At 47.2% G+C, this 14,347-nt stretch overlaps 1 protein-coding gene across 1 annotated transcript in view; it reads left to right on the top strand.

The window, feature by feature from the left end:
* The first annotated feature begins 2,643 nt into the window (after positions 1–2,643).
* ROR1 (receptor tyrosine kinase like orphan receptor 1) overlaps positions 2,644–14,347 on the top strand; it is a 178,038-nt gene continuing 166,334 nt past the window's right edge. Inside the window, exon 1 of the mRNA XM_075424307.1 lies at positions 2,644–2,842. Coding sequence (XP_075280422.1) covers positions 2,743–2,842 — 100 coding nt within the window. The 5' untranslated portion in view covers positions 2,644–2,742. The remainder of the gene's footprint in view (positions 2,843–14,347) is intronic.

Genomic DNA, 14,347 nt, shown 5'->3' with positions numbered 1-14,347 from the left:
CAGCTTGCTGTTAGATCAGTTTGGAAGTAACTTGAAATGTCACCTTGGAGGGCCAGGGCAGGCAAGTCTGGGCTGGTGCTGCAAAAATCCTACCCCAGCTGTATGGCCTGACCTTCTCACTGGAAATTAGCTCTAGTATCCCGGTGTCTAGATGATAAGTGTCAGGACCCTGAGGGCACTCATAGCTCTTAATGACCAACCAGCTTCATCTGGGGCCTCCAACCCAGCCCACCCTTGCCTAGGGGTTCTATTTAAGCTCAGCCCTGCCCTTTCCTTAGCCCCTACCTGAGCTGTGTTGGAGGGCTGGTAGTCTGTAACTCCAATATCCCTGTGCCTGGTTAGGGACCCTGCTCTGGGCCCTGACATGTGTACTGACTTCCCTGCTTGACCTCAGACCTGTCTTATCAGTGTGGACCTGCCTGGTAATCACCAAGCTGTGTCCCAGCAACCATTGCTGGAATGGGCCCTGGCCTGTGGTTGATCTCTTGGCTTGACCTCAGACCTGCCTCATCACCATGACCTTGCCTGGCGATCTAGACTCTTGGCTGGACCTGGCCCTTGCTTGAGGGTGGTGGGACAGGCTCTGGCTGGTGAGGCCCATGTTCTGCTGGCTGTGGCACCCCTTCAACTCCTGGCCCCTTAAGGACCAGAGAGCATTTGCTGTGCCCTGGGAAAAAGGTGGTTCAGGGACCTAAACTGGCATCTCTGCTCTGAAGAGGTAACTGTCTTGTTTGTGTATGTGAGAAGGTGGTTTCAGACCTCAATCTCCTTCCCTAACACATAGACAGATGCTTATCTGGATTTGTTCCTCCTCCTGAAACTCTGTTAGCGTCTGACAAGAAATACAAGAGTCATATGGCAGAAAGCAAGCCTAGGAGGGGTGGGATCTGATCTAGCAGGAAGTGAGGAGGAAATTCCTTTAATCTTGTCCTTGTTTCCACTCTGCTTACAAACTTTTTATTAAGTAGTTGCTGACTTTTGAAATCCTAAACCTAATCTAAGCATCCCAGGAATGTGATCATTCTTCTGAATGGAAAGTAATTATCACTCCCAGTAGCTTCGACCAGCTTTGGCAGTGTCCTTCAACCCCGGCAAAACAGTGCTATCCACCATCGAATCTGCCTGACCGCGGTTACAGCTGTGATATAACGTACGGTGAATCGGTGTGCTGCGTTGGCAGGAGGGAACTGCAGCCCTCCTGCCCACAGAGCTCAGCTTCCTAGCACCGGCGAGAGGGAAAAGCGTGTTTGGGGTCTGGTTGTGGGCACCACGTCGTGGGCTGATGGAGCCCTTTAATGAGGCCACAGCTGTGTGGGAAGCTGGTGGGGTCGGTCCCCAGCCTGGTCCGAGGCGTGCTGGAGAAGGGGAAAGCAGAGCAGGGTCACAGTGCTGCTCCTGGCACTTACCATCTCGGGCAGTAGCTACACCTGACTCCTTTTCAGTAGGCTTTTTTTGTAGAAAAGCTAAACTAGGAGAAATTAGTATGTTAAATATTAATTTGACTAAGGCAGAGAGGGTTGAAAAATGATTCCTAAGATATGAACTGGACTTCTGAGAGCCTGGCTGACAGGAAAAGTAGGAGAGATCCAGTAAATCTGAAATGTTGTGAGGGGAAAATGAGAAGCTCTTGACTATCAACCCACATATGAAGAACAGTTGAGAAACCACTTTTCCACACTGCTAGCTCTCAGTTTCTTAGCTTTGTTTCAACAGAAATGATTAAAGAAGTAGAACACTATACGCACGGAGCTCAGTGGGATAAACTTTAAATTCCGTAAAGCCGATCAGCTGCCCTCCCCGCAGCCACAGCCGCACCCAGGCAGCGAGCGATGCCCTTCCCAGGGACTGGGGCGGCTGGTGTCGGTCCCGTGCCACCATCACAGCTCAGACAGGCACCGGTCGCTCCCGACCACTGGCCACCATTGTTGCCACGAGCCCTGGGGGAGGCACCGTGTGTGGGGCAGGCACGGGCTGACCTGCGTCTGCCGCTGAGTCGGGCACCCCGAGATGGAGCCTTCACCACCTCTCCACCAACATGGCACCCTTCACTTCGTGGCTGGGGAGCTTCCGCAGTGAAGTTTGCCATTGAGGTATTCCGGCTCTTATGTACGATGGGGGAAAACCAGGGAGAGACCTGAGAAGATGAGGAATGGAGGCAGCAAGTAATGAAACTGGACTCCGTCTGGAAAAGCGGTGCAATAACCTCACAGATCGTGTTTGCTGTGTGAATGGCAGACCCTCAGAGAGCGAAGCGGGGAGGGGAAGGGATGGTAACCCCAGCCGGTGCCTCCATAAACCCCCCTGCTCTGAAGGAGAAGGGGTGAGGCGGGCTCTGAAGAAGGGCGCCTCAGCCACCCGGGCGGGGGGCAAGATGGCGCCGGGCGGGGAGTGGCGAGGCGAGCGCCCCCCTGCGGCCCGCCCGAGTGGTGGCGGGAGGCGGCGGCGGCAGCGCGGACAGGCCGGTAGGGGGGGCTGCTCGGCCGGGCTGCGGCGGGGCCGGAGCCCGGGCCGGGGCCGGCGGAAAGTGACAAGTGAGGGGTGAGGGCGGCGGAGGCGGTGGCCGCCCGCCCGCGCTCCCTTCCCCGCCCGCTCGCTCGCCGGGAGAGCGCAGCCCCGAGGGCGCGGCGTGGGACGGGTCGGCGGCGCGGGAGGAGACGCGGCCCCGCGGCGGTGCGCGGGCTCGGCCCGGGGACGCCGACGCTGCGCGGTTGGATGTGGGAGTAGCGCGGCGCCGGCTCAGGAATGCAGCAGCCCGGCGGCGGGGACGGGAGCCTCTTGCTGCTCCCGCTGCTCCTGCTGCTGCGTGCGGGCAGCCGGGCGGAGCTGGGGGACGCCACGCAAGGTAGGGCTGTGCGGGGCCGCGTCCCGGGCTTTTGGCCTGCGGCGGGACGGGGGGGGGTGATACCGGGGTGGTGGTGTGTGTGCGGGGGGCCGGGGCCGAGCCCCCGCCGCGCCGTTGCTGCCGCCCGCCCGGGGTCCTGAGGCGCGGCGGGGCCGGTGCTGAGGCGCGGCGGGCGCTCTGCCCCGGGGGCTGCGCGGCCCCTCGGCCCGCCGGCTCCCGCGCTGCCCCCCCCTTCCCTTCCCGTTAACGAACTCCGAGTTTTATACTCGGTCTGTGTTTAATTGCTTCGTAAAACGCCCTTCGAAGTGCGCGGCCGAGTTACGAGCGAGGTGCAAGCGTTCCCGGGCAGCCCCGCTGTTGGAACGGGCTTTATGGTTCCCGAGGCGGCGTTACCAGCGCTGGCTCGTCCTGCAGCTCCCGCTTCAGCTCCATCTCATCGCCCTCGTAGTCTTCCAAGAAGTTTTTTTTTTTTTTTTTAATTTCTTAACAATAACCTCAAAGAAAGCCTCTTTGATTTGGCTTTAACGAGTAATATTTATTTTGTGAGCCTTGCGGTTTTGATTTGAGCCTTTTGCCAATGATTTAGTGTAAAGCGCGGCGTAGCGCACGCATAAAGGGAGCTCGATGGGACTGGGCAAGAAGGGCTGGTTTCTGAGGCCAAGTCAGTGAAAAGTGAGCAGGGCTCTTGGACGCCTGCATGAGAATCTCAGTGAGGGGTGGATATTCGTGAACTCCAGCTCCTTGAAGGTATTTTACGGCGGGTACTTAAATCACAAGCCACTTCTGAAAAGCGCCGGTCGATAATATGGCCGTGTTTAGTTTTTAAAGAAGGGAAAAAAGTGAACACTAAAGAGATAAAGCTGAACTTAGCGGTTCAAAACTGTGAAAAAGCTGTGGTTATAAAACCTCTAAGCCAAATTGCAGATACTGTAGCACAACTGCTTTTAAAAAGTCAGTCGTGGCTAGCAGATGCAATGCTCCTGTCGTATGCCTGCGCCTGGCTTTCCCTCTGTGTTTCAGCGTGTCCCGAATGATGCGGTTCCCCGGGACGGTGCGTTACGTAGTGGCTCTGTGTGAGTGACTTCCAGGTATCGCAGTGTGACTCTGTTGGACGCAGGAGTCTCCTGGTACAGATTTGCTGGCTGGACGATCTAGCTTAGGGTAGGAATTCTCCGTGACATCTCAGTGGGAAAATTTTCAAATGTTGTTTTTTAGTGTCTCCAGGGAATGCTGTATGTGTTTACAAATAGCTGTATTTTTAAAAGGAGGGGGGGAGAAGGCCATCTTTTTTCCTGTTTTTCAGTTAATTTCTAAACCTTAGGGTTATAATATGAAGTTTTGTGGGTTTCTAAGAGCTTGGAGGAGGAAAAAAAAAACCCTGAACATAAAGCAACTGGTCACGTTTGGTCCAAAGCTGGCTGATTTTTGTTTATTGTGAATTCTGCTGGGAAGCATCTTTCATTATGTGAATTCACCTTTATGTATGACCATTGATATAGTAATTGTGCACAATAACTTTCTACAGTGAAATATTTCCTGTATTTTAACTAAAGTTTTTGGCAGAAACTTACAATGTTGACTCACGGGCAGATCAAGTGATTTATTTATTTTTTTATAGATAGACATCTATCACTTATGTTACTACCACATACTGCATTTTCCCTCAGACTTGCTAAAGATCTAGGATTTGTAGAAGAATAAGGGAGCCTGAACATTTAACACTCTAATTAAAAAAAAACAAGCAAACAAAACTATTATAAAGTGTTTTACATATTTCTTTAAGGTAACTGCAGGGGCTGGGCAAATAGGTTTTGCTCCATCAGAAACCCAGCCAATCATACAGAACACCCTACCCTTTCACCTTTGTGTTTTTTAAAAAGATAGAATAGGCACCACTAAGTAAACAAAAGACTTTTTTTTGCCCCAGGTGTGTCAAATAAGGACTGCAGTGAAAGCCCATCTCTGGTAGTAGCCTAACTTCTACTACCAGAAAAGATGGGCTGGGAGTCCAAGATCTGATGGTCTAACACAGTGAAAATATTGTGGAGTAGTTTGGGCTGTTAGCTGCCTGAGGTCCGGAAGGATCCGAGCCTCACTGTGCTGCGCTTGGTCCAAACATCTGTGGAGGCACGACTCCCGCCCAGAGACTTCCCAGTCCGACACTCCGATCCAGTAAACGTGTACAGATGTGCACAGACGGCCTCGTGTGAGTTGGCCGATGCAGCTCGGTAGGACAGTCAGATGTGGGTCTGCTTGGAGGCCAGGAACCCGCCCAGCCATTATCCCATCTCTTCTGCAGGGATTGTTACCAAGTCATCCATTTAGTTGAGAAGGTGTCAAGTGACCAAAACTGTTTTGCTGTGTTGCCTTCCAAAAGCTCCTTTTTGCCTTTTCCCCCTGTCTCCTGCTGCTTCCTTTTTGTCAGTGACATTTCCTTGTAGAGAGCGAAACAAAACAGAAAGTTTGTTTTCCTTCATACATTCATGCTGTCTTTAATGCGTGCCCTTCCTAAGGGTTCTTATGGGCTGGCCCAAGTGTTCTGAATAAAACCACTAAGTTAATGTCAGTAGAAGTAACAGGAACACTCCAACTGGGATATTTTTTCATTTGTTGCAGTCTCTGACTATGGATATTACCAGTTCAGCTTTATTATTATTATTCCATATCATGTAACTTTGTGAGGAGTCACAGCTGAAGAAGCGTGAATAGTGTACAAGCATACAGCAAACCCACAGATCTCTAGATTATGTTTTACATTATGGGGGGTACTGTTGATTTCCTTGAAAGTCGCCTCCTGTGAGATGAAGTTCCACAGCTCTCGATGAGTCCCGGTAATACCCCGGTGGTTAATTGTTCTGTCCGTAGGTCAACAGGCTGCAATTTCAGCCAGTATCCATGTATGAGTTTACGAACAAACAAAATGCTTTTGTTGCCTTAAGCCTATAAGAGGATGAGAGCGATGTCACTGTTTGACTTACCATGACTGTAGTCTCGCATTTCTTGACAAACGTTGCTTGAAGTATCAGCAAATTATCTTCAGGACATCATCACTTTGTTTCCATAATTAACATCTGCTGAAACTGCTATGTTGACTATGTATACAATGGAACTTTAAAGCATTGCAAGCGAGATCTGGGCAGGAGAGTATTTTAAAGCTTGTGTATGGATTTTAAATACGAATACCTAAACGTAGGCAAAGAAGAAAAAGCTTCCCTGAGGTGTGACACTAGATACCACCCTTTGGAAGCACATGTAGAAATGCAGCAGTCTTCTGAGACTCAAAAGAGCACCTCAGAGTTGAAACCTCTCTTAAAAAGCTGCTAACTAAATGCAGCTGCTTTCCACATAGTGACTCTCTTGCAAGCCAGAAATATCTAGAAAGTTAACTAATACAGAACAAAAAGTGTAAACCTTTTCTTCCCCAAGCCCTGGAGAAAACCTCAGTCATCCTCAGTTGCAAATCTTATATTCACACAGTTGGCATGTTTTTGAAATTTTCTATCTTAAGAAACAATTTTTAGTAATCTGACTGTGAGCTGCAGTTATTTTCGGCTACAAAGTCCTGTGTTACATCTACTGATTCAGTGTGATGTCCTCGCCTCGCTGTAGGTGCCCAGGCGGTATGGGCTGGTTCTTCAGTGGAGAAGTTGCTCCCTGACCCAAAAGAAACGAGGTGGCCGGTGTCGGGGCTGGCCTTGGCGAAGCTGGAAAGGCTCAGCCCGGCCTTGCGTAGGTTGAGGTGGGGCAGTGATAACGCAGCTTTGCGTTTTGACAGTGGCTCCTCTGTAGTGGAACACTTACCTGAATATCAGGTGAAGCTCATTTATTGTTAAGAAGCTGTATTTCATAAAACTTTCTGCTTTTAAATATTAGCAAATGGGGCTGTTGTATTCTCTTGCACTTGAAATCAGAGGTTTATGTGAAGGTTTATGTGAAATCTGAATCTGGTTATACGGTAGGAAGCAGTTGCTGGTGCTGAGGGTAGTGCAGCACTGGGAGGGCTGTGGAACCAGCTCCCTAAATCGGAGCTTAAAGAAATTTTGGGTTGATTGAGGCTGGGGCAGCAGTTTGAGGCTGGGGCAGCAGTTGAGCAGTTAAGTGACCCTGTAGAGCTTCTTCCATTCTGGTTTCTTTTTCGTTCTAATCATGGAGATGTTGAAAGTCAATGAATCTGGTTATTTATAAATGAAACAATAACAAAATGAATAAGTGAAAGCAATTGTCTATGATTCTTTGGAAAGAATAACAAAATACTGGTGTTAGCTGAAGGATGCTTCTGTAGGTTTGGTAACTGCAGTTTTACTTTCTGATGAATGAAGAGCATTCTAAAATTCCTGAAATATTACATTTGGTGTAAAATTTCATTTGATCAGCCACTGCAGAAGTTGTTATTTTTTCTGTCTGTTTACAAGCAAAGTCACACCCCCCCAGGAGTGTGGCAAATGAGAGGCTTGGTCACGTTTAACGTCTTTTAATTGGGCTGAAATGATAGAATGCATAGAAAGGCTATGAAGTTCGCTAGGGTGAAAAAATGGAGTAATTTCATCTTAAATAGATACCATTAGTGTGTTAGATAATAATAAAGCTCTAAATATTACCATTATTTAATAGTAAAGTTCTTTTAGGTCGTCTTGGGAGTTGAATGTAAAATAAAAGAACTTGCGTATATTTGGAATCTTATGCAATGTGGTATTGAAAGTGGTGCTCTGCCAAAGTCAGACAGCTTGGGAAAGGGAAGTAGCTTCAGAAAGGAACCCTTTAGTGAAGGAAAGCAGTAACGCAGGCTGCTCAGCGTACTTCCACGCCAGCATCCTGTAGTGAGGAAGATTGCTTTCCAGGATCTCCTCCTGAAGTGGAGACATTGCAGTGCCACTGTTTCCAAGAAAGCTGCAGAGCAGTGTGTGAAAGGAAACGGCTACCGAGGTGTGAAAAGAATCCCGCGGTGCACGTTGCTGGGACGGGCACAAATTTGGAGGATGATTAGTTAGATAAGATTCCTGAAAAATAATGCAGAATGGTCACCAAAGGGTACAGAAAGCCACATCGCTCCCGTTGAGGAGGAACTGACAGGTGTAAATTAATTGTGGGGCCAGGACCAGGTTTCACCAGTGCTGTGTACAATGCTAGGCTTTTTCCAATGTATTTCAGCAAGTCATTAGCTGGAGTTCATGCCGAAGGCGTGAAATAGGCTCTGAAGCAGAAGAAAGCCTAGGTCAGGTCTGCTGTGTTACTTCTACGGAGTTCCATGGAGTAATTGTACTCGATATATCCTCTTTTAACGCAATCCCTTCAGAGAGCTGCGGAGAGGCTCTGGTTGTGTTTGAGCAGTGAGGTGCTGCAGGGCACCTTCACAGCAGATCGAAGAACAAGAGAAAATTGTCTCTTGCGGGAAGTATCCCGTGTTGCCGGCGTTGGCAGGGGCCGGGCAGCGGGTCTGCGTCGGCCGGGTCAGGACAGTTACCTGCCAGCTCAGCAGTGCCGCTCGAGGCACGGCTTCACCCAGCCGGGCCTTTCTGGTGTCGTGTTGGAGGCAGGGAGCCCGGGCACGTTCGTGGTGCTCTGGGAACACTGAAGGGAAAGATCTCTCTGGCCGTGGTGTCAGGGAAAGTTGTTTTTTTTTAAAAAAAAAAATAAAAAATTGAGACAAGTCACCATATGTAGAGGCAAGATGTACTCCTCCTGAAGAGCTGGAGCAGAAGTGCTGCTAACTTTGTGCAGATGTTGCATGTTTTTTATAACTGCTGCTGATGCCCTGCGTTGCGTTGTGTTGTGCAAAGACATGCTTTCACTCAGCAACAGATATTTGGGACTAGGTTTACGTTAAGACTTAGCCATCCCAATATGCAGTGGTAAAGTTTCATAACTAGGTGAGTTCTTGAGAAAACAGTTAGTGGAGGCCCTGGTGGAAGCCTGCATTTTATTAAAAGTTTTTTTCCCGAACTGGTCAGGTCATCTGTTGAAACTGATACTTCAGGATGGCTTCCTGTGACCTTCTGCTCCGTTCCTCCAAGGGGTGTCAGTTGTGCATGCTCCTGCCCCGTTCCCAGATGCTCTGCTCTCTCCGCAGCAGAGCTCTGAACATCTGCTCCACGCGGATCTGGGAAAGAGATGGAGCGGTGAAGCTCCTTGTTGGAGCACAGCAGCAGGCCATGGGAAATTGAAAGATCAGAGATAAGCAAGGAAAAATGGTCGGCAACTTTATAACCTCATTGTGCATTCTCTCCAGAGACTGGAAATATATGAGGGTATGCTTTTCTTACCCGTAGAACTTCAGATTATCTTTGGAAGGATATGCACTTCCAGATGCACAGCGTGAGCGTTCATTCCTCCTAAGAGACAACTAGTTTGTTGTCCTCCAAAGGAGCTGGCACAGTCCCTCCCAAAGACGCGAAGCCATGCTTTGAAGGATTGATGGTGCAAGTGTGATGTGCTGCCCGAGAGTGTCCACACTGTGGGTGGTCAATGCAGAGCGTAGTGACTGCTCATTCAGAGAAACTGTGCTTCAGTGCTGAGAACACATGCTGGAGAGGGAGGGATTTTATGATCTGTGTGGCCTTATCTTCAAAACTCACAAGGACCTTTAGCTCTTATCACGTTTACTTGGGAGAGCTGAGCACTTCTCAGAATCTCCTCAGAAAGGGCATAGGGTGCAGATCAGTCCAAAGACTTCAGAAGCCCGGCCAGGAGAAATGAAGCTGCTTGAGATGATGCGGTGAGTGAGAGATTTTACTAGAGGCCTTTTAAAATCATGTCTGGTACTTCTTCTCTTCTTGTTGGGCTAATACCACTTTGAAAAGAAGCTCTCTCTGTACTTCAGTCTCCTGACCACGTCTAGGTATAAGGCAGGAATGACATTTGTAGGGAAAAGTCCTCTCTTTTGTTAGGCCAGCTGACCAGCTTTGGAGTGCAGAATGTGGGCTTAGACCTGAGAGCAAGAGTGGACACTAATAAGACCTAATAACACCACCACCTTTCGTTGTTTCTTTAAGTTGTTACAAGTACGTAACTACCGTTATTTGAAAAATAATGGCAATGCTTCCAGTAATACATAGGTTAATTTTTGCTAGGCAGAGGCTGCAGCTTGGCATTTTGTTTTGTTTTTGTCTGAGCATTTCCTTCAGCCCTAGTTCTATAGAAAAGTTGTTAGGACACTTGCTGTGTTAAAGTATTTTCAATGAAAGTGACTTTTCCACCATCTTCCAGAGAGCTTTTGGCTGATTTTGAACACAATGTGAGTGTCTGATGATAGGATTGTTCTTCCTGAAGGCTTTGGTTTCAAAGCAGGGATGTAAGGGTGGTGACACGTGTATAAGGATTCTTGGGTAACAAAAAAACGCCAGGACGATAGAGTGAATTGCAGAGTATGGTGACAAGGCTGGGCTGATGGATGTCCTAAAAAGTTTGAAGCGCATACAAGAAGGGCATAGGCGTCTTGATGTTCTCCTAGGAGAGTCTGTTGGTTGTGGTGAGCACTTCTCTTTGTTCTTAGACTTGGTACCGGGCTTTGTTACACAGTTTTATGCACTGGGTATGTTTGGATAACATAAACCAGCTTGCCAGAGACATTTTGTTGCAAATATGAACGTGTTACAGAACTGCTAATTGCTGAAGTCCTCAAGATAGTCTTTCTGGAAGAAAGCAGAAAGAATTAGTCCAGGCTCGGTACTCGCCGTGAGCAGGCAGGTGTGTTCCTGTCCTCTCACTACAAACTGAAGCAGGTTTGAATGTTTTCAGATGATTCTTGTATTTGATGAAGCTTTTAAGTTTTCAGCCTACTCGCAGAAAAAATTATTGATGCCTGTGCTCGTTACTGCTCTGAGCTACAAAGCGAGTGGTAAGTCACCTTTTTGACTTGGTTGGAGGAGGAGGGACGCTGTGTCGTAGTGCTGTCACTGTGTTGGTAGCAGCAGCCAAATTAAATGTACAAGCCTGTCTCACCACCTCAGCATCCATACCTTTGAACATTTGTGGAATGTGGAAGTTGGAAAGGGGTTTTGCTTTCCTTCTGTTGAATTCAGTTTCAGTAATTCTGTCCTCAAAGATAAAGTGTGATTGTGTACACAGAGCGGTCTCTGGGAGAAGCCAGCAGCTTGGCCAAATGAACACCCCCCCCCCCCCCCCAACCCCCCCCCCAACCCCCCCCCCAAAACACACCAATGTTAAAACTAAGGTTAGATCTGTTTTTGATCAAGTGAGGTCCACTTTGCAAAACTTCTGTTACCTCACCTTTCTCTTTGTGGAGAGGTATCATCTTTGGTGTACGGTGAATATCGCTCTCATCTGTGGCACCTTTACAGAGTTATTGTGTATCTGAGTGCTATGGAGTCTACCCTGTGTTTACAGCAGTTTTTGCCTCTCCCAGTTTTTCCTGTAAGAGGTCAGTTATCATGGTTAAACATCTCTCCTCCAAAATTAACTTGGCTTCAAATAAAAGAAAGTATCTTTGTAACTGTTTTGTTTACTCTGAAATATCTGACGTACTGTATAAGGAACAAGCATTCTGTACATTTGAGTTTTTATTTTATATGTTAATTATTCATTCCATATGTTTGTGTTTTTTTAAATACATTATCTCTCTGTGAATTTAGTGGAAATTTGTAGCATGATGGAGACATCTCTTTTTCTCCAGAACAAGCTGAGCGTAGAGAGCACCGCGTTGAGCTCTGCTTTCAGTGTGTTTCACCCAGAATGACAGAAGGTCATTTAATTTCTGTTTAATTGTCAGGGAAATGGATTTATGTCATTAAATGCTTTCAAAAGGTCACAGAATAGCACTAGGTGGCTCTTTGCTTCTTACCATTGACTTACTGTTCTGGTGTCTTGAACCATTTTTTCTTTCTACATCTGAAGCTTTTCTCTAAATGAAACAAATGTTCCAGTTTTGATTTATGCGCCCTTTGCTTTTTTATGAAGAGTAGAAGCACAGAGCTCCCCTGAGAGCCGAGTAGCCGTGGAGGGCCAGAAATATCCCACAGCTGAGAAGCTGGCAGCAAGAGGGAAGCTGGTAATTAGAAGTGAAAATGTGGTAGTTTAGAAGTAACTATCTGCCAACGATTAAATCTGAAATTCCAAGTGGCTTCTTCCTTTGTTCAGGCCCTGTCTGGGCGTTTGATGCATTTCGCTACCGCTGGATGTGAGAGTTGCGTTGGCTCTAATCTGCAGTATGTCAGAAGCCTCCCAGAAAGCCCGGCTGGTGCAGCGCTGGCCCCCTTCTAGCTGGGAGATGCTTATCAGGCTTGAGCCTCTTCATCGGTTTCGTTTTAATATCTGGGGCAACTTAGTAGTGTTACTGATGCATTTTACAGCTCTGCATGGTCGGGAGTTGTGGTCTGAAAGCATGGTCGTTTTGCGCAGTATTGCATCAAGCAGCTATGATTAATTTGGGAATGTGGGGGCTGCTGGCATCTCTGAGGTTGAAACGCTTCATGTTCACGATAGGATGTTTTTGAACTGGGGGCCCCTTACTTTTAAATTCACTTTTCTTGGCAGCCTGTCAGAGCCAGAGTCTGGCAACCTTTGTAAGTGAGATGCAACAAGCCTCACTTATTTTAGCTATTGGTCTGTCACTGTGTTTTTAATTTACTGTAATTTAATAACTGACACAATCCTGGAATAAATAAATGGGCTGTGAACATTCTCATAGACCTTGGAAGTCCAGCTCAGGGCAAGATTTAGCTTTTAATTAACACTATCCATGAGATTGATTGTTAAAACTGTATCCTTTTAAATAAGTAAATGTGAAGTTGAGTAAGAGATGAATAATTGAAACCTGGTGTGGGGTAACAGAATGCGTTCGAATGCGGGCAGTAGTGGAGCCCAGCGCCTTCCCCAGCAGAGCGAGCGGAGGCCCGTGGTCAGAGCTCTGGGCTCGGCTTCTCCTAAGCTATGGGTCGTTCCACTGCCGGGCCTGAAGCTGGGGGTTGTCGTTATTTGTCCTCTCCCTTTATTTCTCCTGTGTACAATATGTTGCTATATGTTGAAAACCACATGTTCTTCACGACGTTAAGAACAGCAGTATTTTACTTGTGTGTAAACCAGATTTTTAGTAAAGAACTTTCAGAAGGCTTTCGGACACCCAGCTAAAGAAAACTGTTGAAGACTCTTGGCTGCTTTTAGCCCTTGCTGCTACGTAAATTCCCCCAAAAGAGGCGCGGGCAAGGGAAGAAGCTGTCAAGGCGTCCTCTCGCTGCAGAGGGTCTATCTATATCTTAGTCATTAGCAAAATTCTAATCCGTCAGGGATCAAAAGAAGATGTTCTCCTCTTCTTCTTTTGTTATATAGGGGGAGATGATACCTGGTTTGCCATTTTTCCTTTGAGAATCTGTTTGTAGGATGTGATTTATGTTCTCGCATTCCGGTTTAGTGATTTATATTTTTTTAATAATGCACAATCTTCTTTTAAATCCTGAGGAGTATTTCTGACTCTTACGACTGGTTGTGTAGCGAACCCTGAGCAGTAGTAAAAGGTTCACAAAACTTCAGAATATTTTATGTGCAGAAATCTGGCGTTCCATATGGACTCCTCTTAAGATCTCCGGGCTCCTACTTTTCATAGCAGCAAATGTGGTCCAGATATGAGGAGCTCTGTGATCAACCTTTTTCCAGTCTGAATATCTACAAGGAATGTCAAACCGATTTGCTTTTGGTTCAGTTTGTTGGTTGTGCTATTCATAGCGAGACAGATTAGGCTGGGCTTTCAGCTAACTGTCCCATTCCTTTCTTCCTGAACTGGTTTTAATGGGGAGCCAGGTTTGGCAGTGGTCACGCTTGTCTCTCTGGTTTCAAAATCTTCTTATCTGTGAAGGTCCTAGTAGTTCTAGGGAAATTCTTTGATCGTCTTAGGAATTTAAAAAGTGGATAGTTGGTATTGGGGGAAGGGGAAAAAGGTCATCTCCATGTCGATAGTAGGTAAAGTTAATTTTCAGAGAATTTGTTCAATAAAGAAAAAGAGACTACTTGCAAACTCACTGCTTTTCTTTGCCATAGGACTCTTGGTTGGGTAATATAATCTCTTGTGTGAGGGCTGGAGGTGGAAGAGGCTGCTGTAAATGTGGGACCTGTACAAGGATTTCGGGGAACCTGACCATCTAAGGTTGCTCTGCCATCATTCATGGGGCCCGTTCAGTTCTCTCATTCAAGGCCATTCCGAAGACTCAGAGTTTGGAGCTTGTAAGCACTGGGTGAATTTTTTTAGCCTGAGTCCTCTTTAGCACAGAGTACCACTGATATAAGGGTCCCATTCAGCTTTAAAAATCCATGGGTAGCTCTAAGAGCAGTCCCCTTTTTCAAGAAGATTTTGACTGAACACAGCGCAAATGTCTTAATGGGCATCGAAGCCGTTGCCTGGGGCATCGCAGACACCCGTCCAGCAAGGCTCGGAGCTGCCTTGGGTTTGGGAAAAATGCAGTGTATAGGGGTCTGCACGGTTCTGTACATGAAGTATCTTTTTTTTGTCAGCTCTACAGAAATCCTCTACCCAAACCCTATAATTGTCGGATGTTCTGT

Source organism: Opisthocomus hoazin, chromosome 6 (assembly GCF_030867145.1).
Source record: "Opisthocomus hoazin isolate bOpiHoa1 chromosome 6, bOpiHoa1.hap1, whole genome shotgun sequence".
In the NCBI taxonomy this organism is placed as follows: Eukaryota; Metazoa; Chordata; class Aves; order Opisthocomiformes; family Opisthocomidae; genus Opisthocomus; species Opisthocomus hoazin.
Note: the sequence above shows the minus strand (reverse complement) of the source record. Positions and strands in the feature narration are given on the sequence as shown.